Genomic DNA, 22,470 nt, shown 5'->3' with positions numbered 1-22,470 from the left:
GTTGTGTTTGAGAAGCAAATGTCTTCATAACCTGAAAATATTAACTAATGAATGGATCACTTATAAAATTAGCCCTCAATCACACATGCAGCTCGGCTTAACTTTAGCATCTCTCCCTATTCCATCAGTCTTCATCAGGCGTTCTTTTGCTGACCCAGCAATAATGTCAAAATCAATTTCAAAGTAAATAGCCAGTTTTATAAAAGTTTCAGGATTTCAAGAAGTGAATGAAAGATTTCTTGAAAATCTACTCTAAGCACTCACAAAACCATTGACGAAATAACATCTGGCAGAGTTAGAGCAGTTAAAGAGCAGTTAACAGTTGAGGAGAAAATTTATTAGGACAATGACAAGATGGGAGAGAAGTATGATTTGGATAGTAAAGCATTAAGAGAGGCCTTCAGGAAATTTGATGAAGCCCTTAGAGGTTTTTGTAAAATGGTTCTTTTTGAGCTTACTGCATAAGAAGTAAATGTTGTCATATTGTACTAATTCACAGTTTTGTGGGGAAAAAAGCACCACTCCCCCCAAAATCAGTAATTCTTTGCTCATACTAAGAATTAGCTTTAGTTTTAATTATACCCTAAATTTTTTAAGTTTAGGAGAATAAACTTTAAAATTTTTTTAGTTTCATTTTTTAAGATAAAGTTCCAAAGAAACCTTTTTTTCCCACTCATCATTATAGAAATTTAGTTCTCATTAAAAGTTGATTAACTTTAAGAAGGTTTTTTTAGGGACCAGTTGTCCTGAGATGATGAACACTTCTCAATACCTAAAACCTATCCTAGAACATCTTTGTCCATTTTAATCATGTAATTAATGTTCTTTGCAGCTCATTCTAAAATTAACTGTGGCTATCTCTCTGTCATTCCCTATGTAGATTATTCACAACCAATTTTGAATTCCATGTTGACTTCTTTCTTTGAGTCTACCTCAGTCACTTTAGTTGGTGTTTGTTTCAGAATTGCAAATGAAAATTTTTATGTGACCTTCAGCAAAATATTGTTAAAGTATATTGCAAAGAATTGCTTTCTTAAGATTTCCCTGATGGTCCAGTGGTTAGGACACCCAGGGGGCCTGGGTTCGATCCTTGGTCGGGGAACTAGGATCCCACAAGCCACCTGATGTGGCCAAAAAAAAAAAAAAAAAGAGTTGCTTTCTTTCCAAAGCTGGAGATAAACTATTTGGATCTGCTTTCACACTTCCTATATTCATCCCCTGTCTTTCTCTTCTCTCTCACCAGCCTGAATCTTACAAATTGGTGAATCTTACAAATTTGTCTCCACACACACAAAAATTTTTTTTCTTTTTTTTTTACCAGACCAGTGGGTGATTCTTAGTCTCTTTTGGATCACAGAGGCCTGTGAGAATCTGATTAAAGCCATGGAATCTCTGTTCCCAGAAATGTGTGAGCAGGAACCAAGACATAAAATCTTACAGAGACCTTGTTAAAAATCTCTGCTTCCTAAATCTAGTCCAATTTGAGAGTATTTTACTTTTATTATTTTTATTTTTAATTTGAGGAAAAATAAAATGAACTGGTAGCTTTCTGCATATCCAGGTTTAAATTTTCCATAGTGAGTGACTTTGGAGTTATTGGCCCGTGGCTCTTCCCATTTATTTTCTCTTCTGTTGGTGTGCCTGTTAACAAACACTACCTTTCATTTAGTTAACATATATTTAATATTTGTTAAGTAGTTCAGAAACTGTTGTGGAGAAAAGCACGTTTGTTTAATGTTTGCATATAAACTTAAGTCTTTATTTAAACTTCAATGAAAACTTTAAAACTATTTAAACTTTAATTGAATGAAAAACTTCACATTTCCTCAGTGTAATAACAGGTAAACTGAGTTTGCAAGAGTCAACTCCTTTTTAGTATTTATTTTTAAACTGGCAAGCTATCTTCCGGCCCTCATTGTCATCCTCATTCTCATTCAAGCAAAATTTTCATTTAATTGAAATAAATGTTTTTCAAGTCAGACTTCTCACTTAAATCAGAGATTGCTTCAGTCCATGAATAATTTAGTGATATTTCCCCCCCGCTCTCTCTTAGGTGATCCAGAAGAATTAATGTTCCAGTATTTTAAAAAGTTTGGGGATAAACCTTGTTGTTTCACAGACCTCAAGGTGTTTGTTGACCTCTTGCCTGCTACACAGTGTACAAAAGTAAGCAGAGTTCTGTTGGGTACCTGTATTTATTGCAACTAGGTTAAGTGTTTGGGTTTCCTTTCTAAAATGGGTGAAAGTGGTGAACATGAGATATCAAGATATTGCTCTATCAAGCCAAGTAGTCTAGGTGCTATCAGATTAAAGGCATGATTTCTTGTAAAGTTGAGCCGCAGTGAGAATAAGCCCCTGGTAGATAATTGGATTCTTCTGTTCTTGTGTGTATGTGTGTATGTATGTATTTTTTGAGATAATTGTAGATATACATGCAGTTGTAAGAGAAATAATACAGAGAAATCTGTATACCCTTCACCCACTTTGTCCCAATGGTAAGATCTAGCATAAGTATAGTATAGTGTCATAATTAGGAAACTGACAATGATAAAATCCACTGACCTTATTCAGATTTCATCAATTTTACATGCATTCATTTGTGTGTATATGTGTGGTGTGTTTGTCTGTGTATATTTAGTGCCGTATATAGTGCGTATGGATTCATGTGACCACCACCTAGACAAGATGCATAGTAGTTTCACCACCAGGGTCCCTCCATGTGCTCCCTACACTTTTTTACCCACAGCCACCTCCCTGTACCTCCTCCTTTCCCCATCCCTCTCCCTTGGCAACTACTGATATTTTCTATTTCTATAATTTTGTCATTTTAAGAATGTTATATAATGGAATCATATTATTTGTAACCTTTTGAGATTGACTTTCTTTACTCAGCGTAATTCCCTGGAGATTCATCATGTTGTTACGTGTACCATGTCCATTCCTTTTTATTGCTGAATAGTATTCCATGGTATGGATGTACCACAATATCTTTAACTTGTTGAAGAACATGTGGGTGTGTCCAGTTTTTGGCTATTACGAATACAGCTGCTGTGAACATTTGTATGCAGGTTTTTTTATGGGAACCTAAGTCTTCATTCCTCTGAGAAAAATGCCCAGTAGTTCAGTTGTGGGGTCTTATGGTAGCTGCACGTTTAGTTTTTTAAAGAAATGGCCAGACTTTTCCACAGTGGCTATATCTTTTAAATTCCCGTTAGCAACGTATGAGTCATCTGGTTTCTCTGCATCCTCATCAACTTTAGGTGTTGTCACTATTTTTTATTTTAGCCATTCTAGTAAGTGTGTAGTGATGTTTCATTATGGTTTTAATGTACATTTCCCTAATGGTTAATGCTGTTGAACATTTTTTCATGTGCTAATTTGCCATCTTTATTTTCTCCTCAGTGAAGTGTCTGTTATTGTCTTTTGCTCATTTTCTAGTTGATTTATTTTTTTACTGTTGAGTTTTGAGAGTTCTTTAGATATTCTAGATACAAGTCCTTTGTCAGATATGTGGTTTCAAATATTTTCTCCCAGTCTGTAGCTTGTCTTTTCATCCTCTTAACAGGATCCTTTGCAGAGCAAAGTTTTTTTGTTTTGTTTTTTTTTGCCATGCCATGCAACTTGCGGGATCTTAGTTCCCCGTCCAGGGATCAAACCCAGGCCCTGGCAGTGAAAACACTGAGTCCTAACCACTGGACCGCCAGGGAATTCTCAGAGCAAATTTTTAAAGTTTGGTGAAGTCCAGTGGACTTTCCTTTTAATATCTTGTCTCTGATTTGCTCAAAACTGTAGCAGTTAATTGCTGATTATGTCAAATCATGATTCATTCTTGCTGAAGCAGTCTGAGACTCTAAATCTCAGGGATTTTTAAAAAATAAACTTGAAGGCCTAAATAGACATTTCTCCAAAGAAGACATACAGATGACCAGCAGGCACATGAAAAGATGCGCAACATCGCTAATAATTAGAGAAATGCAAATCAAAACTACAATGAGGTATCACCTCATACCAGTCAGAATGGCCTTCATCAAAAAGTCTGCAAATATTAAATGCTGGAGAGGATGTGGAGAAAAGGGAACCCTCCTACACTGCTGGTAGGAATGTAAATTGGTACAGCCACTATGGAAAACAGTAGGAAGTTCCTTAAGTAATTGAAAATAGAACTACCATATGATCCAGCAATCCCACTCCTGGGCATATATCCAGAAAAGATGAAAACTCTTAATTCAAAAAGATACACACACCCCAGTGTTCATAGCAGCACTGTTTACAATAGTGAAGACATGGAAGCAACCTAAGTGTTCATCATCATATGAGTGTATAAAGAAGATGTGGTATATATATATTCAGTGAAATATTACTCAGCCATAAAAAAGAATGAAATATTGCCATTTGCAGCACCATGGTTGGACCTAGAGATTATCATACTAAGTGATGTAAGTCAGACAGGGAAAGACAAATATATGATATCACTTATATGCGGAATCTAAAAAATAATACAAATGAACTTATTTACAAAACAGAAACAGACTCACAGATGTAGAAAACAAACTTATGGTTACCAAAGGGGAAAGGGGAGGAAGGGATAAATTAGGAGTATGGGATTAACAGATACAGACTACTATAGCAAAATAGATAAAAAGAATTTACTGTATAGCACAGGGAACTATATTCAATATCTTGTAATAACCTATAATGGAAAAGAATCTGAAAAAAATAAATAGCCAAATCACTTTTCTGTATACCTGCAACTAATACAATATTGTAACTCAACTATACTTCAATAAAATTAAAGAAAAAAAACCCTTTAATTTTGGAATAACTTTACATTTACAGGAAAGTTGTAAAGGTAGTAAAGAAGGTTATACTCTACCCTTCGCCCAGCTTTCCCCAACATTAACATCTTAAATTACAGTGGTACATTTGTCAAAACTAAGAAACTAACTTTGGTACATTACTGTTAACTGGCCTCTAGACTTTATTTGTATTTCTGTAGCTCTTCCATTAATGTCCTTTTCCTTTTCTGGGATCTAAGCCTGGGTACCATATTGTAGTTAATTGTCATCTATTGGGGGTTTTTGATGTGATAGAATCAATGTAAATCAATTATATGTGTATCCGCGTCATATAAAGAAATACTGATACGTATCAAGAGAGTCTGTGACTTTGGTCAGCTTTACTCATAAAAAACTCTAGTTAGTGAAGGTTGGAAGTCTTCCTATCACAGGGCTACCACAACCTGTTCTTCCAGAAAGCCTCTATCCTCCCCATATGGAATGAGTGAAACTCAATGGGAGCACAGTGGCAATGACTAGAGTATTTGTTTCGTGACCATATCCTTAGCTCACCAGCACTTGATACTTTGGCAGTCTTGAGGTTACACATCTAAGGCAGATGGAGCAGTGCATTCTCAAACTGGTAAGGAGCCAGTGGTCTCTACTGGGTTCTGAAATGACTACCACTGTTCACTTTGGTTTAGAAAAAGTTGTTCTTGGGTTGCTGTGCTTATAGGGCACAGGCTAAGCTTTAGAAGTTTTCTAGATAAATTGTAACATATCCAGAAAAGAGGGTTCTGGGTTATAGAAAGACTTGAAGCCTATGAGAGAGAAATGGTTGAGTGGAAGAGAGAGGTTTGGTATGGTGATGACAGAGTACTTTATTTCTCATAATTTGAAAAGCTCTCCTGTAGAAGAGGGAAAAGAACAGGGCCAGCAAGAAGTTGTTGCAGGGAATTAAGAATTTGGCTCAGTGAGAGAAAGATCTTTTTTATAGTCACAATTCTCTAAAAAACACAGTGTGTGAGTTTCATGTTACTGGAGGGATTTAAGCAGAAAATAAAACCATGTGGGAGAGATTCATTCACTAAGTGTTTGTTGCACATATTATGTGCTAAGTGCTAAGGTAGGGAATGATTGATCATGTTTTATAGTGCTTACTGTCTTGTAAGTTAAAGCATCAAATGATGGGAAAGCATTAGAGGAGTGCTTATATTGCATTTAGCTGAGATTCATATAGGTTTGCTAGCATAAATTTTAGTACCAGAAGCTCTGCTTTATTGGCATGTTTGAAAATCTTAGATCGCCTCTGTGACCCCATATACTAATAATCTACTGGGAGGAACCCTCTAGAAATAGTGAAATACTAGCAGTGATGAGGTGGTCATTGTTCAGTGAGACAAAGGATTTAAAGCTGTTGCAGTGAGTTTTGTAGTCCTGTGTAAATTTTTAATTGAGAGGGGTAATTTTGCTGCCACAACTTTTTAAATGTAGGATGACTTCAATAGCTAAAAATCCTGCCACTCAGCAGTATGTTTGTCAGAGGATTGCAAACTGTCCAAGTAAGGTTCAGACTGAGAACTGTTGTCCCAATGAATTAGGAGACACATTCTAAAATGGAACTGGCCCCTAAGAGGGGGCCATTGAGTCCAGTTATCCTGAAGAGGCTCACCCATAGAGACGTTTTTGTATTTTGTTTCCTTTGCCTTGGGGTTTTAAGCTAACAATAAAATAATTCCAGTTTTTAAAGAAGCTTTTTGTGTAGCAGTGAAACTGTACAGACTAGAATAGCAAATGAACGTATTGTTTCATGACAAAACCTGTTTGGAAGATTCTTTAGCATTCAATAAAGAAAGCCTTAATAATAAACATAACTAGTATATAAAATGGCTTACAAGAATGGAAGAGCTGGCAATAGAAATTATATAGGCATTTAATCAAAAACATGAACACTAGTGGCACAGTTTCTTTGTTACAAATGTGATTATCTGATCATAATAATTAAAATTAAAATTCGTACAATTGTAGAAAATTGAAGTAAAGTCATTACAGATGTGAAACTGCATGTTGAGTAGGATTTTTATTTTAATTTAATTTTTGTTTCCAAAAATTACATGTATAAATTGAAAAAGTCAAATAGTGCTACAAGGCTTATATTGAAAAACAATTGCAGCTCTTTGCCTTCTCCAGCCCTGATTCTGGCTCTGTACAGGCAAATCACTTTCAACCCTTAACTGCTTCTTCTGTTATTTAACTCCATATTTCTAAATTATAGGCTTATTTAGCTATTTGTTTATTTTTACAGTTATAGTCTTCATCTATTGGTATCTTACTGTGGAAGGCAATAATTTTGTTCATAACATCCCACTTCTCCCCTTACCTACTTTTCCCCCAGTATAGTTTAGTACTTATGCAGTATTTATATTTTAATGACTAAATATTCACAGCTGAGCCACTTTGTATATGGAGATTACCTTTCTTAACTTTCGTCTTGGAGTTAATATTTTTTTGTTCAGCTCACCCCAATCAATCTGACAGAACCATAAAAGTTTAAAACTCTTAGCGTATTCTGAAACATGAGGTAATAGATCTGTTCCATTCTCCCCTTGAGTCTACAGTGTCTCTGGTTCAGTATCTCCTGGGGGTAAAGAAAACCCGTGGCTTCTGCTGGGTTTAGGAAGTCAGTCAGTGAGCTTGGGGAGGGGTCTAATTTCTTAGAATTTAGCAAATTCTTCTGTTTCAGTCCCACCAGCACTTTAGCTTTCAGACGTACCTCTTGCCCTTAATTTCTGAGTCTTCCAAGGTTCTGTGGCTAGAAGAGGCTTGCTGCTTATTGGTGGTCTCCCCATTCATACTGTTGGATTTCAGCTTTCTTGGCCCTGTACATTGGTTATTACTTACCACCTGCCCTTGTGCTTTTTATCTTTTGAAATCTTGTTAATGTTTATTATTTGCTGTCATCTCTTCACATGTTCTTGATCCTTTTGGGTTGATTCCTTTTTTGTTCTTTACTGTCATCCTAATAGGATCTTGGAAGGGAGTGAAAATAGCCTGTGTTTAATACATGTGTAACTGGAACTGTTTTTTTTTGCTTTAAAAATAATTTATTAGTTTTGGATCACAAAATATAGGGAAGACACAAGGGTGATGCCTGTGACCCCTTGGCTGCACTTCCCATCCATAAACACCTTTTAGAACCCCAGACTCGTGCTGCCCAGGTATTCTCTCACATCCTAACAGCTGCAGAGTATAGTATACGACCATGTGGGAAGTTTAAACAGACACCCTGTACGTGATGCAGGGGTCCCTTCTCACTTTTGCCAATATTGCAACTGTACTGGTTGTGGAACTGGTGTTCTTAAAAATTTATACCGAATTTAGAGAATTAAAAACATTTTATTGCAAGATGTTACCATTGGGGTGGAATTTCCTGGCAGTCCAGTGGTTAGGGCTTCACGCTTCCACTGCAGAGGGCATGGGTTCAATACCTGGTCAGGGAACTAAGATCCCGCATGCCGTGCGGTATGGCCACAGGAAAAAAAAAAATGTTACCATTAGGAAAAACTGGGTGAAGGGTACATAGGATCTGTCTGTGTTATTTCTTACAATTGCGTGCAAATCTATAATTATCTCAAAATTAAAGCTTTAATCAAAAAAACAATTCAAGGCTATTGACAGGATAACCATTCCTTTCAGTGTATAATGTTTCCTTTAAGAATTTATTTGTAGTATATCAATATAATAAGTTTGTTTTGGGGTAATTGTTCTTTTTTACAGTCTTCCTAATTAAACTTTTTCATTGCTACATTACATATTATGTCAATGTGCTGTAATTTAGGAAACATTTTCACAGTTCTTTTAATCTTTTAGTGCATATACTACATGGTATTAACATAATACTTTTGGCCAGCAATGAATGTGTGTGCCAGTTTCACTGGAGTTTTACCAGCACTGTGTGCTGTTAGAAGTGTTATTGTTTTGGCAATTTTGGTAGATAGAAAATGGTATACTAAAGGGGTTTTAATTTGTATTTTTTCTTGATACCTTTTTCTAGACCATTTCAGTATTTGTTAATTGTGGCCTACTAAAGACTAGTTCTGTTTTGAGACCTGTACTTCTTTTTTTTTCTTTCAACTTTGCAGTTTATTAATCAGTTACTTGGAGTTGTTCCTTTGTCAACACCAACAGAGGATAAGCTGGCACTGCCTGCTGACATCAGAGCTCTGCAGCAACATTTGTGTGTGGTGCAGCTGACGAGGTTACTTGGCTTGTACCACATGATGGATAAAAATCAGAAATTGAGTGTGGTGAGAGAATTGATGTTAAGGTACCAGCATGGACTAGAATTTGGTGAGCAGCCTTTCAAAATGTGCAGTAGTTCCCTGATCTGCTAAAATTTAGAAGTCAGTTTTTTATCACTCATAGCATGCTGTTGTAATGCTTTTGGCAAGGAAAATATTTTGTCAAGTGGGAACACTATCCAGGTAATAAAATGCAAAGCCTTTCTTAAGCTTGGAGTTTTAAAAATTATAATTGGCTCCCAGATATCCATATTCTTCCTGATCTGGCCAGCCAACTCTTTATCACAGTGGGGCTCAGATGAATTGCAGAGTTTATGATAATTGTCATATTTTCTGCTTATAGGCCTTAATATTCTAAATATATAGACTGTGTAAATGAACAAAAAGAATTGTAAATTGTGAGATAAATATTTAGTTTAGAAGTAGATGATCTTCAGATTGCTTAGATATGTGTGATAAAATATAAATTATCTGACTAGATGATATTAGTATTTCTCTAACTGTATTCTAAAAAATTAGGTGAAGTAATGAGCATAATATTACATTAGTTGTACATGGCTCTTGGATTCTGTTCTTTTCTTCACCTAAAACCTCCTTCCAAATCTTGCTGCTCTCCTTTTGGGACCATTTGGAATACCACCTCTATTCTGGAACCCTTCCTTCTGCTCCAGCTGAGTGTGGTCTCACCTTCTTTTGACTCTTTTGATTCATGGCTTATATTTTCCTTCTGGTATTTACTCCATTCTTATTAGTTTCTTTTCCTCTTTTTCTCTTCTTCCTCCTGTCACTTTCTTGCTTTAAAAAAACTCCTTTGGGGCAGTAATAATTGAACAAATCTTAAAATACAGATATGATTTTTTTTTTCCCTATAGGGAAATCCTGTTTGAAAACCGAATTGCAATTTTCAGACTATTACTGTCTCCTTGCTGTCCATGTGCTTATTGATATATGGAGAGAAACAGGTAAAGAGCAGTGATTTCAGTTTAACTTTACTCTTTGTTTTTATTGACTATAAATCCTTAGACTAAGTATATAATCCAAGAATTTGATTTATGCTTTTAGGTTTTTCTTCCTTGCCCTCCTCCAGGGTGCTTCTAGAAGAACCAAAGTCTCCAAGTATCCTCCTCTCTGTAATCAGGATAATCTTAAATCAGTGGATATCTGTTCTGTTTTAAAATATTTCTGAATAGTGAGTAAACAACCTATTACAAAGTTACAATAATTAAAATACAGAGAAACTGATTCAGACATAGATGTATGGGTCCATGGAATGAAATAGCCATTTTTGTTCACTTCAATTTATATAGGAAAATACACTTTTTTTGGAATATAGTTCAGATTAGTCCATTTAAGACAAATATATACTGCATGGTAAAGGAAGCATCATGAGTCATTAAGCAAGAGAAGGATGATTCAAAAGATGGTACTGAGATTGCCTTTTCTTTAGGTCTCACCTTCTGACATTTTCTCTTATTAGCAGTTTTTGAGAAAAAATAACTTTAGCTACTTATTGCATATTATTCATGAGAATAAACTGCAGAAGAAACAAGGCTGGGAGACAGTGCTGTGCAAGACAGACACAACCCTGCCCTCATGGGTCATTTAACGAAGCACTCAATTTTGATACTATCTTCCTCATGCTTAAAATCCTTCAGATATGCCCTGTTTTCCTGAGGATAAAGGTCAGCCTTATTAGGATGGTTTACAATGCTCTCTATAATCTAGTGTCTGTCTACATCTCCAGATTCTTAGTACTTAAAGCCCTGAATCTACTTTTTGGTTTTTTTTTTTTTTTGCTACTATCACTGAACATCATGTTACCTCTCTTTGAAATAACTTTCTTACCTCCTTCATCTCACTTTTACTCAAACAGTGCCTCTGACAAGCCTGTCTTGATTTCACCCCCTTCCTCATTGCAGATTTTATGACCCTTCTGAACTTTTGTAGGACGTTGTGTATACCCATATGATAGTACTTGTTATACTGTATTGTACCGGGGATGGGGATGAAATCCTTTTCATCAGAGTACTTGGTATCTGGAACCCCACATTCAGGAGGTTGCATAGGGCTGTAAAAGTCATCTTAATGTAAAACCATTAATGAACTGACTACTTAGTAATTTGGCCCCTACTCGGATACCCTTCCCCACTTATTCCTGGCATCTATTCTTGCTCATAGTGACTGTGGCTTTGCTAATCTCTTGGTTTTGGAGCAAGATATCTGACCATATAATAGTAATAACAGTTAACAGTCGTGGATCATCAGGCACTTGAAGGTGCTTTATATGAATTAGCTAATTTTAAACCTTGTAACAATACAGTTAAGATTGTTACAGTTTTACAGATGTGGGAAATACAGGGCAGAGAGAAAGAAGTTAGGTGGGTTGTCCAAAATCATACAGTGCAAATACATGGGAAGTTACAGATATTATATATATATAGATGCAAGGTTTCTTGAGGTCAGTGAAAGTGATGCTGAATGTTCCAGTTGTAGGCTGGAACAATAGTCATTGTTCAAGGTGGATCTGACAAAAATTAGAAATGTATAGAAAATTGGTGAGGATGTTGAAAGAGACTGATTTGAATGTGACAGGATTAAGAAGAGCATTTTAAGATTAAATTGATGGTGCTCTCAAATATTTTTTGCAAAAAAGCATTTCTTTATGACTGTGCTGCAAAAATAAAATGGGGAGTGAAGGATGTCATTTTTTCTCCTCTAGTTTTATTGAGCTATAATTGATACATTACACTGTATTAGTTTAAGGTATACAATATAGTGATATATCGCAAAATGATTACCACAATAAGTTTAGTTAAAGTCCATCACCTCACATAGCTACTTTTTTTTTCCTTGTGATGAGAACTATTAACATCTACTCTCTTAGCAACTTTCAAATACACAGTACAGTGTGGTTAACTATAGTCACCATACTGTACATTATATCCCCAGAATTTATTTATCTTATCTTTTTATTATATCATTTTGTTATATTATAAAATGTGATTTAAAAAATTTTGTCCCCCAAATCCTCATCAACCCTTGATGCTCTTTGATTTGGCATAGAGTTGTAGTTATATTCTAAATTTTGCAAAATAAAATAAGATGATAAATGTCATCATAATGTTGGGTTTAATAGTTCAGAAGTGTAAATTAAACCTTTTTTTTTTTTTTTTTTTACTATTTACTTTGAAATTTTGTTTCCATTTAAAAGAGATCTTTAAGAAGTTTTTAAAAAAATTTCTGATACTGGTTATCTTTGAATAACTAGGACTTAAAAAAATTATCTATTATCTATAATTGTCCAACTGTCTCTTCTACTCAATTCTGAACCTCTTGAGGCCTGGAACCACCTATGACTATTATCTCTGGGTGTTATATCTAGTGTTACTGCAGAGTTTAGGTCACTGAGTGTTGAATTAAATAAAATTATGATTGTGAAGACCAGGTAGCAACATGGGAAAACAAAATCGGGTGTATGCCATGATTACTACTGTGTAAAATTGTGCTGCAAAAATAAAATGGGGAGTGAAGGATGTCATTTTTTCTCCTCTAGTTTTATTGAGCTATAATTGATACATTACATAATAATGTTATGTATACATAATTGATAGTAATCAATACATAATTGATTATGTATACATGATTGATATGTATACATAATTGATAGTTCAAAAGCAGTACATTAATCACAATGGTAGTTTGAGTAGATCATGGGTGGTTTGCATAGTTTGGGTAGGATTATGGATGATATTTATCTAAATCCCCAATTTTTGGTTATGTCTTGTTTCTTTTCTCTTGGAAAAAAGCATATAGAATATAATTTTAAAAGCTCAGTGCATGGAGCTTTTTATTTTAGCTGTTTTTTCTAACTGTAAAAGTAGCTTGTAAAAATTTGGCAAATGGTTTATTTTAATCTCGCTTTTCCAACTTCCAAAAGACTAACATTTTTGCATATTTCCTTCTCTCTTTCTCTGTGAATGTTTTATATACTTGAGATGAACTCTTCATACTAGTTTGAATTCTGTATGTTTTACTGATCATTATTGCATAATTATTTTCCCTTGCTGTTAAAAACTCCTTGTTAACGTTAAATGGCTGTATGGTGTTTCCCTGTGTGGGTGTAACTATAGTTTACGTAATCATCCCCCCATTATTAGTACAGTGAATGTTTTTGTATATAAAGCTTTATCTGCATTTCATATTATTTCCTTCAGCTAATTTCATAAAAGAGAAATTACTTTTTCTTTAAGAATATTGATGCATGTAACATTTTGAATTTTAGTAGGCCAAAAAAGTGTATCATATTAGTTTGGTTATTAATGAGCAGTTCTTTTTTCAAATATTAGTTGACATCTGTTAGTAGAGTTACATGTGGAAGAAAAATGATGTCAAGAGAAAACATCTGTCTGGGGTCTTGTAGAGAAAATCCTGTACTGGGAAGGTTGGTGGAGTCTAGTTCTTCAAAGTCCATCTCTTCTCAGAATCTAGGCTCCTGCGAGATTCCAGACTTCTCCTTAAGACCTGGCAGCTCAAAGTTTGCATCATTTTTGCAGATGCAGGTTTAAGAACTGAGGTAACTATTGAGGGACTGTCTTTTCAGGGAAATTCCCTATTTTGGTTACAGGTGTGTATCTAAAATTTGTTCTCTGCCACCCAACCACATCCTTAGAATAGTTAGGGGAGGTGATGGTGTCAGTTAGTTTTTATTCTTTAGTTTTGAGAAACCCCCATTTGCTGTCAAGGTCCGTGGATAATGCTGTTATATTTTGGTTCTAGGTGATGAGACCGCTGTGTGGCAGGCCCTGACTTTGCTGGAAGAGGGACTAACTCACAGCCCTTCCAATGCTCAATTCAAATTGCTGCTTGTTCGAATCTACTGTATGCTGGGGGCATTTGAACCGGTGGTGGATCTGTATTCCAGCCTTGATGCTAAGCATATCCAGCATGACACCATTGGGTTGGTAGTATATACTCTGAATAATGAGCAGTCAGCTACAGCAGTGTGGGGTCCTCATATATGGAACTCTAACATTTTGATTTTAGCAGAAAAGTTGTTCCTGGTATTAAGCTTTGTAGATTAATCACCTGTTATGACCCATTGCAAAGCAGAAAGAGTTTTATCTTTCTCAGCATTTTGTGGTAATTTCAAATTTGTACAATTTAGAAATGGTTAAAAAAAAAAAGTTTTCCCCAGATACAGGTAACAGTTATATACTTTGAACTCTTTTTCTTAGCACACATTGTTTTCAAGTCTTTACTTCTGCCTTGCAGTTGCGGTTGACACTTGTATGTTATATGTTGACCCCAGAGATCCTTTGAATTTGTATTTTGACTATTCTTTGTGATGAATCAAGGGTATTTTCTCTGTGTCCTGTAGAGCTGTTTTAGGAAGACAATATTCTGTTCTCTAACAACTTGTGTTCCATTAATCATCTGAGTGTAAGAAAGCATGGCATAGAGCTTTAGGTCTCCCACAAAACTGAATTAACTTTGCTGTTTTTTAAAATTTGATTCTGTGAATTAGATCATTTCTATGGCCGCATGTTTTAACTTTTCGTATGCCTAGCTGTTTTTCTACCATAGTAATTTGAAGTGTAGTATTTGATACTAGAGGTGGGTAGGTATAACATTTTTTTTCTTTCCTTCCGACCTAGTTATCATTTGACCCGATACGCCGAATCCCTAGGTCAGTATGCTGCTGCATCCCAGTCCTGTAACTTCGCGCTCAGGTTTTTCCACTCCAACCAGAAAGATGTAAGTGAAAAAAATTTTTATTTTTTAATATGGTCTTGGCCTGCTGAAAGAACATGATTCAGAGAGCGTCTTCCCTTGGGTCACAAGTACACATATTAAGGTGCACCACACTGTACTCACACGTGCCCTTAGTCTATAGCTTACTGGCCAAAGCTGTTAGGTAGAGGTAAGGAGTTTTTGTGGTTGTTCGAAAGGGTATGTTTAATAGAATCCATGAGAAGGTGCATTTAAAACTGGGTATTAGCAGAATACGAAGTGCCCCTTAGGTCTGTGTTTTAATCTCTAAAAGACTTTCTAAGGGTATAAGAAATAGCCCATAAGAGTGTATAGCCTGGGATGCCATGTATGATTTTGCGATAGCAGTTGTTCTTGCTTACTTTTATTGATTTCTGAAGTTTATAACCACCGTGTTCTTTATCAACAGAGTATACTTATCTTTTCTTACAATTATAAAATTGACCAAGTTCAGGACACTTTAAGAAACTTAGGTCCGTAGTATGTTTTTTAAAGTAACAATAAATAAGATAGAGCTTTTATGTGCCATAATGAAAGGATGGGATTTGCACCATATTTTTCACTGCAAGCAGATGTGATCTCCACTTGTCAGTTAAGCAGAAGTTATTGTGGAAAAACCATATGGTCTCTACTCAGTCGAGTTATGTAAAACCACCCAGGAACATATGTGGAGATAAGGTGCGTCTCTACAGTGGTCACACTACCTGCTTGCTTCTCATGTGCTTCTAAGACTCATCACCTGGAATTTCACCATGCCAGGTATCTGCCCATAGTGTTCCATTTTTCATGGTGTAACAGCAACTAAGAAACTTGGCAAGGAAGCTGGTTTCTAAGGTTCTTCTTGGCAAAGCACTCATGAGGATTTTTTTAAAAACCCTTTTGTAAATATGACTGCTATACCTAATTTATCTTCCATTTAATTCTTTAAGCTTGTGTTAAATAGAAAGCTGGGACAGGGCAAAAGCATTTCTGACCAATAGAATATAGGTTTGTTGTTCTCAGCTTGCAATAATTATATTCTGACACACTTCAGGTCATGGCCTAGAGGGCTGGTGTAGCACGGGGTGGTGATCTTTGCATCATCAGTTGGCTTTTGAGCTCTATCCCTTTCCACCCATGGCTCCACTTCCCAACAGTGATTGTCTCTGTTCAAACCTCATTTTGTGCCCTAGCTTCTGATCAGGGAGAGACAGAAGTGGGCATCAGCATTTGAACATATTGCTCAGAAGCTGCTAGCCCGGGTTCACTGTCAGAAGGGCATCTCTAGGACCTTGGTTCTAAAATCTCTTAGCATAAGTGGGCAGTTGAGTTATAAATCTGTGAGTTTTCACTGTATATTCAAGTATCTGTGCTTGAGAAAAACAAATATCGTATATTAATGCATGTATGTTGAATCTGAAAAAATTGGTATAGACTGTCTTATTTCCAAAGCAGAAATAGAGACATAGGCATGGATACCAAGGGGGAAGGGGGGAGGGTGGGATGAATTGGGAGATTGTGATTGACATATCTACACTATTGATACTATGTATAAAATAGATAACTAATGAGAACCTACTGTATAGCACAGGAAACTCTACTCAGTGCTCTGTGGTGACCTAAATGGGAAGGAAATCCAAAAGAGAGGGGATATATGTATACGTATAGCTGATTCACTTAGCTGTACAGTAGAAACTAACACAACATTGTAAAGCAACTATACTCCAATAAAAAATAAAAAAAAAAAAAGTATCCATGCTTGCCCTTCTCTGTTTTCAAGAAGTTTCACTAACTGAGGAAAAAATCAAAAGAAAAGTGTATTTCAAATCTCATTATTCTGGCTCTGATTACTGTGTTTCTAAGGAAGAGGTTAAGTAAACATTTGATGTAGTGAAGAATCCTTTTCGAAGTTTTGTTTCTCAAATAGCTTGATGTGGATGTGGGTGTTAAATAAGGGATTAATCCAAGCCTGGTGTTTGGTTTTACTCCAGTTTTCAATCATCCAGCATTCTAGAAGAACTATATTGTTCATGAGTTGGTCAATAAAGGCACATTATTTTATACTAATAAAAATCAAGCTTTAATTTTTCTTCCCACAAATACTGTGTCTGAAGAAGTGTTTTGAAAACAGCACGCGCGCGCACACACACACACACACACACACACACACACAGACACACACAGACACACACACACACACACAACAACCGAAAGTATTGTAATAGGGAAAGGAGATCCCCAGGAGTGATTTGAGAGGGCATGTTGTCCTCAGTGGCTTTTTGTATCTTTGTTTGATACTTTGCTGATGGTTGTGTGTGACAGGAGTGACTAATTCATCTGAATGTACGTGATGCTGAAGCTGATAAAAGTAAAGCATTTTATTAATCTGGGACTAGGACTCTCTGCTTGAAATTTATTTTTATTACTACTAACTAAGAAAACAGCTGTTTAATCACATTAAAGTAGATACTTGGGGAGAGAGCATGGAGGGGGCTAGGTCCTGGAGGTAAAAGCAAAACACAGTACAGCAAGGAAAACATACCTTCAACCGTAATGCCCAGCCCAAGTCCCAGAATAGGAAAATGGAGACTGTGGTGTGGACTGTTTCCTACAGGAGTTTGAAGCTAAGAAAGATCACGATTGTAGTGTTATACTGTATGTGTTAAACCTTCTGATAGTATTAGAAATACGTCTCTGGAAAGCTAAAGCTCTATGCTCTACATCTTTTATTCTTGGTCGTTTTTGGCACCCCCAGATGGTTTTTCCTTGAGTGACTGATGTATTTCAATTACCAACTAGCTCTTTGAAAGAACATCTACTCCTTAAATGGAAAATCTGCTTTGTAAGGCTTTGTGCTGTGGGATTGAAAGTTGTATTTGGAAGGTCGATGTAGGGGTTTTCTTTTTGGAAAGGTCGTTGTCTGCTGTCATCTTATTTGGAATAGAGTTTTATAATATAAAAACTAGAGTTTAGATTTACATATCTCCAAAAGTAACTTACATGTTCATACTTTTAAAAAAAATTGCCTTTACAAGTGTCTATTTTAGGTATTCATGAAGATCATTATTCAAGGGTTTGATGTCCATGTATTTCGCTAATTTTTACAGTGACCAGGGTTCATTTCAGGAATCCATATGGGATCTCAATAGCCTCATTGGTGCATAAATGAGTAGAAATGGGTACAGACAACATTCTCTGATATTCAGAAGTCTTTAAAGTACCCATGGCTTCCAGTTTTGCCTGCAGTTCCAATAGGTTGTTGTTTCTTCAAATCATGGTGCTTCCTCAGTCTGTCCTATTGGTAGCTGCCCAGGCCCTTTTCTAGCTCTGCAGTGATACTTTACTGCAGTATTAAAGGAGGACTATCTTAAAAAAAGAAGCCAGAGAACTATAGTTGCCTTCTTAGTTTGTTAAAGGACTGCATTCCTTTTTTGTGGCCCCTTATTTTTCTCTTGCCTTTTTTCTAAAGTGGTATTCCATGGACCACTCAGAAGTTAAAACTTCCTCTACACTTGGTAAGGCTGAGTTCTTTCCTTTAGTCATAGCATATTTGGAACTGTAATTAATAAATTTGATTGGAATCACCAAAGTCAAATTTTTATCCTGATTAGTTGCTGGATCATATGTTCCTAACCAGCCGTGTTTTTCAAACTGTAAGGTCCTATTGCAAGGGCTGATGGTAAACCTTGCTATGTTTTCCAAACCAAGAGGCCATTGGATAGGCATATGTGTTTAGGGTATCCTGGCCTCTTCTTGACTGAGCGTATCACTGCCCTTTAATCAAGCTAGAAGGTACACTTGAGCTTTTTCAGATAGTCCTTCTTTAAACCTGCAGGATCACAAGTAATCTTTTTAATTTTCTTGTGTCCGTCCGTCTTTAATTTCTCCAGATACTGCAGGCAAACAGCTCGCCGAGGTGTCCCATGGGGGTTTAAAAGCCGCATCGAATGCAGTTGAATTAGCGCCCGTGGCGCAATCCCGCGGCCTGAAATGAACCCTGCGAGGCTGTGTATCAGAGGGTATGTTGTTGACTATTGGCCTATTTTCCTATTGGGCAAATTATTCGGTCATAATGGAGATGGGGGCAGAGCTGACTGAGGCTGTGCAAAAAGACTGTCTTTTCTAGAAAGGATCTTTGGGGGCAGACATCAACTTTGAGTTTAGTACTTTACTTAGCCCAAAAGGGTGCCCTTCTGACTTCCGATCCTGATGGCGTAGGCCCACACCCATGAAATGTTCTTCCCTGAGATTTTCTTCTGTTGTGCCAGAATTTCTGTTTAGGATTCTTTATCTTGCCTCTGTTCATGTTTCTTCTGTATATATGTATTAATCTAATTAAAGCACATGTGGTATATGTTATGGGATTTTCTAGCATAGTAGTTTGGATGGACAGGTAACATCCTGTTACCTGTTTGGATGGACAGGTAACATCCTGTTTGGATGGACAGGTAACATTTTTGCATTTTCTGTCCTCAGAATGGATGATGACATGAATTTTTATAGGTCTTTTGTTTGGTGTCTTCTATCTTGATGCAATGCACATATTCCTATGTTTGTGATATATTATTCAGAAGTAAACAAAACCAAGGAGCAGCCTGTCTTTTTTCTGAAGGACAGTAATTTTTATTTGTGGTGGTGGTGGGATGGTTATATTATTCTGGTGTTTTGGGAACCTTTGTATAAAACAAAGTTTATCTTAGATGCAGAAAAACATGGAGTAATATCCCTTCCACAATGGCACTAACCAAAACCTTGACTGATGTGGTATAACAAAACCTTCAGTCCTGTTGAAATGAACATAACTGCTAGGAGAAAGTCTACATGGTGGTAGCAGCAGCTAAATATTATTAGTAGTAATATTAGTGAAGAAGACATTTGACTCCAGTATAGGATAGAAGAAAAATATCATTTTTAAAAGCTGATATTCTATTTGGTGACCAAAAACTTTAAAGATTAGATTCAACATCTTAATTTTAGTTTGAGTGTTGTTTTGTTTTGTCTGGCAAGGTTTGTCTTCGTTGCCTGACGTGTGAAATGTTTATACCAAGGTGATGTCTTTCCTTCCCAGACCTCAGAATATATTATTCAAGCTTACAAATATGGTGCATTTGAGAAGATCCCAGAGTTTATCGCTTTTAGGAACAGGCTGAATAATTCTCTTCATTTTGCACAAGTCCGTACTGAACGGATGTTGTTAGACCTTCTACTTGAAGCAAATGTGTAAGTATTGCACAAGAGCTAATAAGGAACTAAGAGATTAGATCAGATGCTGAGAGCCATTAATGGGCCTCATGGGTGTCATTAGCGGGCTTAAGCTAAAGAAAAATGGGAAAGAAAAATGTAGGAGGGAACAGGGAAGAAAAGGGAAGGTACCTGTCATGGGGAATGATAGGGTACTGCCAGCACCATCCCAGGTTCCATACGGAAACCAACTAGGCCGTGGTCATCGTCCCTGGCCCATATTATGTTTACAAGCTTCCTCATACCCTGCAAACATGGGATTTCAGGAATTAATGCTGATGAACTTTATTTTGGTTGGGCCTCCAGATGCCTTTCTTTTGCTGTGTAGCAGGCCAGAACCAGTGCTTGGTTGTATTTCACGTTATATGAGCTTTTACTTCCTAATATTAAAGCCTTCCTTTCTTCCTTCACTCTTTCCTTTTCTCTCTTTCTAGTAAAACAAAGTCCTGGCTAACATGTTTTCATGACTATTTTATTATTGAATAATACTTAAATAAATTTTCATTATCACAGATCAACCAGCTTAGCAGAAAGTATAAAGTCAATGAATCTTCGGCCAGAAGAAGATGACATTCCATGGGAAGCCTTGCGAGACAACAGAGACTTAAATGTTTTCTTTAGCTGGGATCCAAAAGACAGGTAACTTGAATTTAACCCCAAGCAATTTATTTTTAAAGAATCAAGATGAATTTAAGAGTTTTATATATTATATTATATATTACGTATATATAATAACATTTTTATTGTAGGGATCAGAAAATATAGGTAAGCCAAAGGAAGAAAACCTCACCCCTATGTTGGGATTACTGGTTAATCTAAAAGTTAATTCCTCCTTCACAGCATACATGAAAACGGATTCCAGATGGATTAAAGATTATATGTTAAAACTTAGAAGAAAATATAAAAAATATTTTTAAATGGTTGGGAAAGTCTTTCTCAGCATTACATCAGATCTGGAAACAAAGGATTTGACCTCTAAATATTAGTCTTCTATATAGAAGTAAATTTGTTAACAAGTTCTAGAGGTATCTGGTAAATTAGTAAATTTCTTCATATATATTAATATCCTTCACATATACAGAGAATTGGTAAATTGGTAAATTTCTTCATATATATTAATATCCTTCACATATACAGAGAACTCAATAAATCAATAAGAAGAAGATAAATGAAAAACAAATGGGGCAAAGGGTTTAATAGGAAATTAAAGAAATGTACTTTACAGCAATAAAAATTTGTATTTTAATCTATCAGACGAAGATTTAACCTATCACATAAAAAAAGATTAATCCTTGTTCTCAGCTAGGTTATGGGAAAGTGGTTGTTGTGAGTTTACATGGCAGTAAAACTTTATATAACCTTCCTATAGGGAATTTTAGTTATATGTATCAAGATTGAAAAGGCTGTGTACCGTTTAATTCAGCAGAACCACTTCTAGGAAAGTGGAAACTAAGGAATAAGTGCACAAGTATGCAGAGACATGTATACAAGGTAGTTCTGAATATGCTGTAATTTGGGGGCTGCCAAGACTACATTCAGTGATTTGCCAGGACTCATGGGATTCTACATGTAGTTGGACTCACAACTAAGTTTTTTTTATAACAAAAGGATACATGACAGGATCAGCAAAGGGAAAGACATACAGGTGGAGTTTGGAAAACTCCATGCACAGACTTCCGGTGTTCTCTCCCTCCTACGAAGGAATATACTGAGTGTGCTCCTTTCTCCAGCAGCAAAAAATGTGGTATTTCTGTGCAATATTTCTGCCCAGAGAAGCCCATTAAAGATTTGGTGCCCAAGGTTTTCATCGGCTGGTGATGTAGGCACCCTCAGTCTAGCTTGTACCAACATTTCAGACTCCCAGAAGGAAAGCACTGTTCACCCTTAACCACATAATTTGTACGAACAATCTAGGCAGGTGAGCCACTCTTGTCATTTAGGGAATGGTTGGCCTGCTAGGTTCCCAGACATCAGGCAAGGGCCAACCTTGCAAGTAGGCCCTTCTGAAGCTAATAGCCTCAGGGTTGCTATGTTAACTTTTTTTTTTAAAAGAATATTTGGTGGGGGGATTTTTTATTTATTTATTCGTTTGTTTTTATTTTTGACTGTATTGGGTCTTTGTTGCTGTGTGTGGGCTTTCTCTAGTTGCGGTGAGTGGGGGCTACTCTTTGTTGCAGTGAGTAGGCTTCTCACTGTCGTGGCTTCTCTTGTTGCGGAGCACGGGCTTTAGGCAAGCAGGCTTCAGTAGTTGTGGCACGTAGGCTCAGTAGTTGTGGCTCGCGGGCTCTAGAGCACAGGTTCAGTAGTTGTGGTGCACAGGCTTAGTTGCTCTGTGGCATGTGGGATCTTCCCGGGCCAGGGATCGAACCCATGTCCCTTGCATTGGCAGGCAGATTCTTAACCAC

General features: G+C 36.4%; 1 protein-coding gene across 1 annotated transcript in view; it reads left to right on the top strand.

Moving 5' to 3' along the window:
- The window catches only part of NAA25 (N-alpha-acetyltransferase 25, NatB auxiliary subunit), a 71,062-nt gene that overhangs the window by 27,818 nt on the left and 20,774 nt on the right, over positions 1-22,470 (top strand). The window contains exons 11-17 of the mRNA XM_061169212.1: positions 2,054-2,166; positions 8,918-9,125; positions 9,949-10,038; positions 13,853-14,033; positions 14,731-14,830; positions 19,893-20,044; positions 20,579-20,704. Of these exons, the coding sequence (XP_061025195.1) occupies positions 2,054-2,166; positions 8,918-9,125; positions 9,949-10,038; positions 13,853-14,033; positions 14,731-14,830; positions 19,893-20,044; positions 20,579-20,704 (970 nt within the window). The remainder of the gene's footprint in view (positions 1-2,053; positions 2,167-8,917; positions 9,126-9,948; positions 10,039-13,852; positions 14,034-14,730; positions 14,831-19,892; positions 20,045-20,578; positions 20,705-22,470) is intronic.

Source organism: Eubalaena glacialis, chromosome 15, assembly GCF_028564815.1.
Source record: "Eubalaena glacialis isolate mEubGla1 chromosome 15, mEubGla1.1.hap2.+ XY, whole genome shotgun sequence".
NCBI classification, from domain to species: domain Eukaryota; kingdom Metazoa; phylum Chordata; class Mammalia; order Artiodactyla; family Balaenidae; genus Eubalaena; species Eubalaena glacialis.
This window is presented reverse-complemented; position numbering and strand designations above follow the sequence as displayed.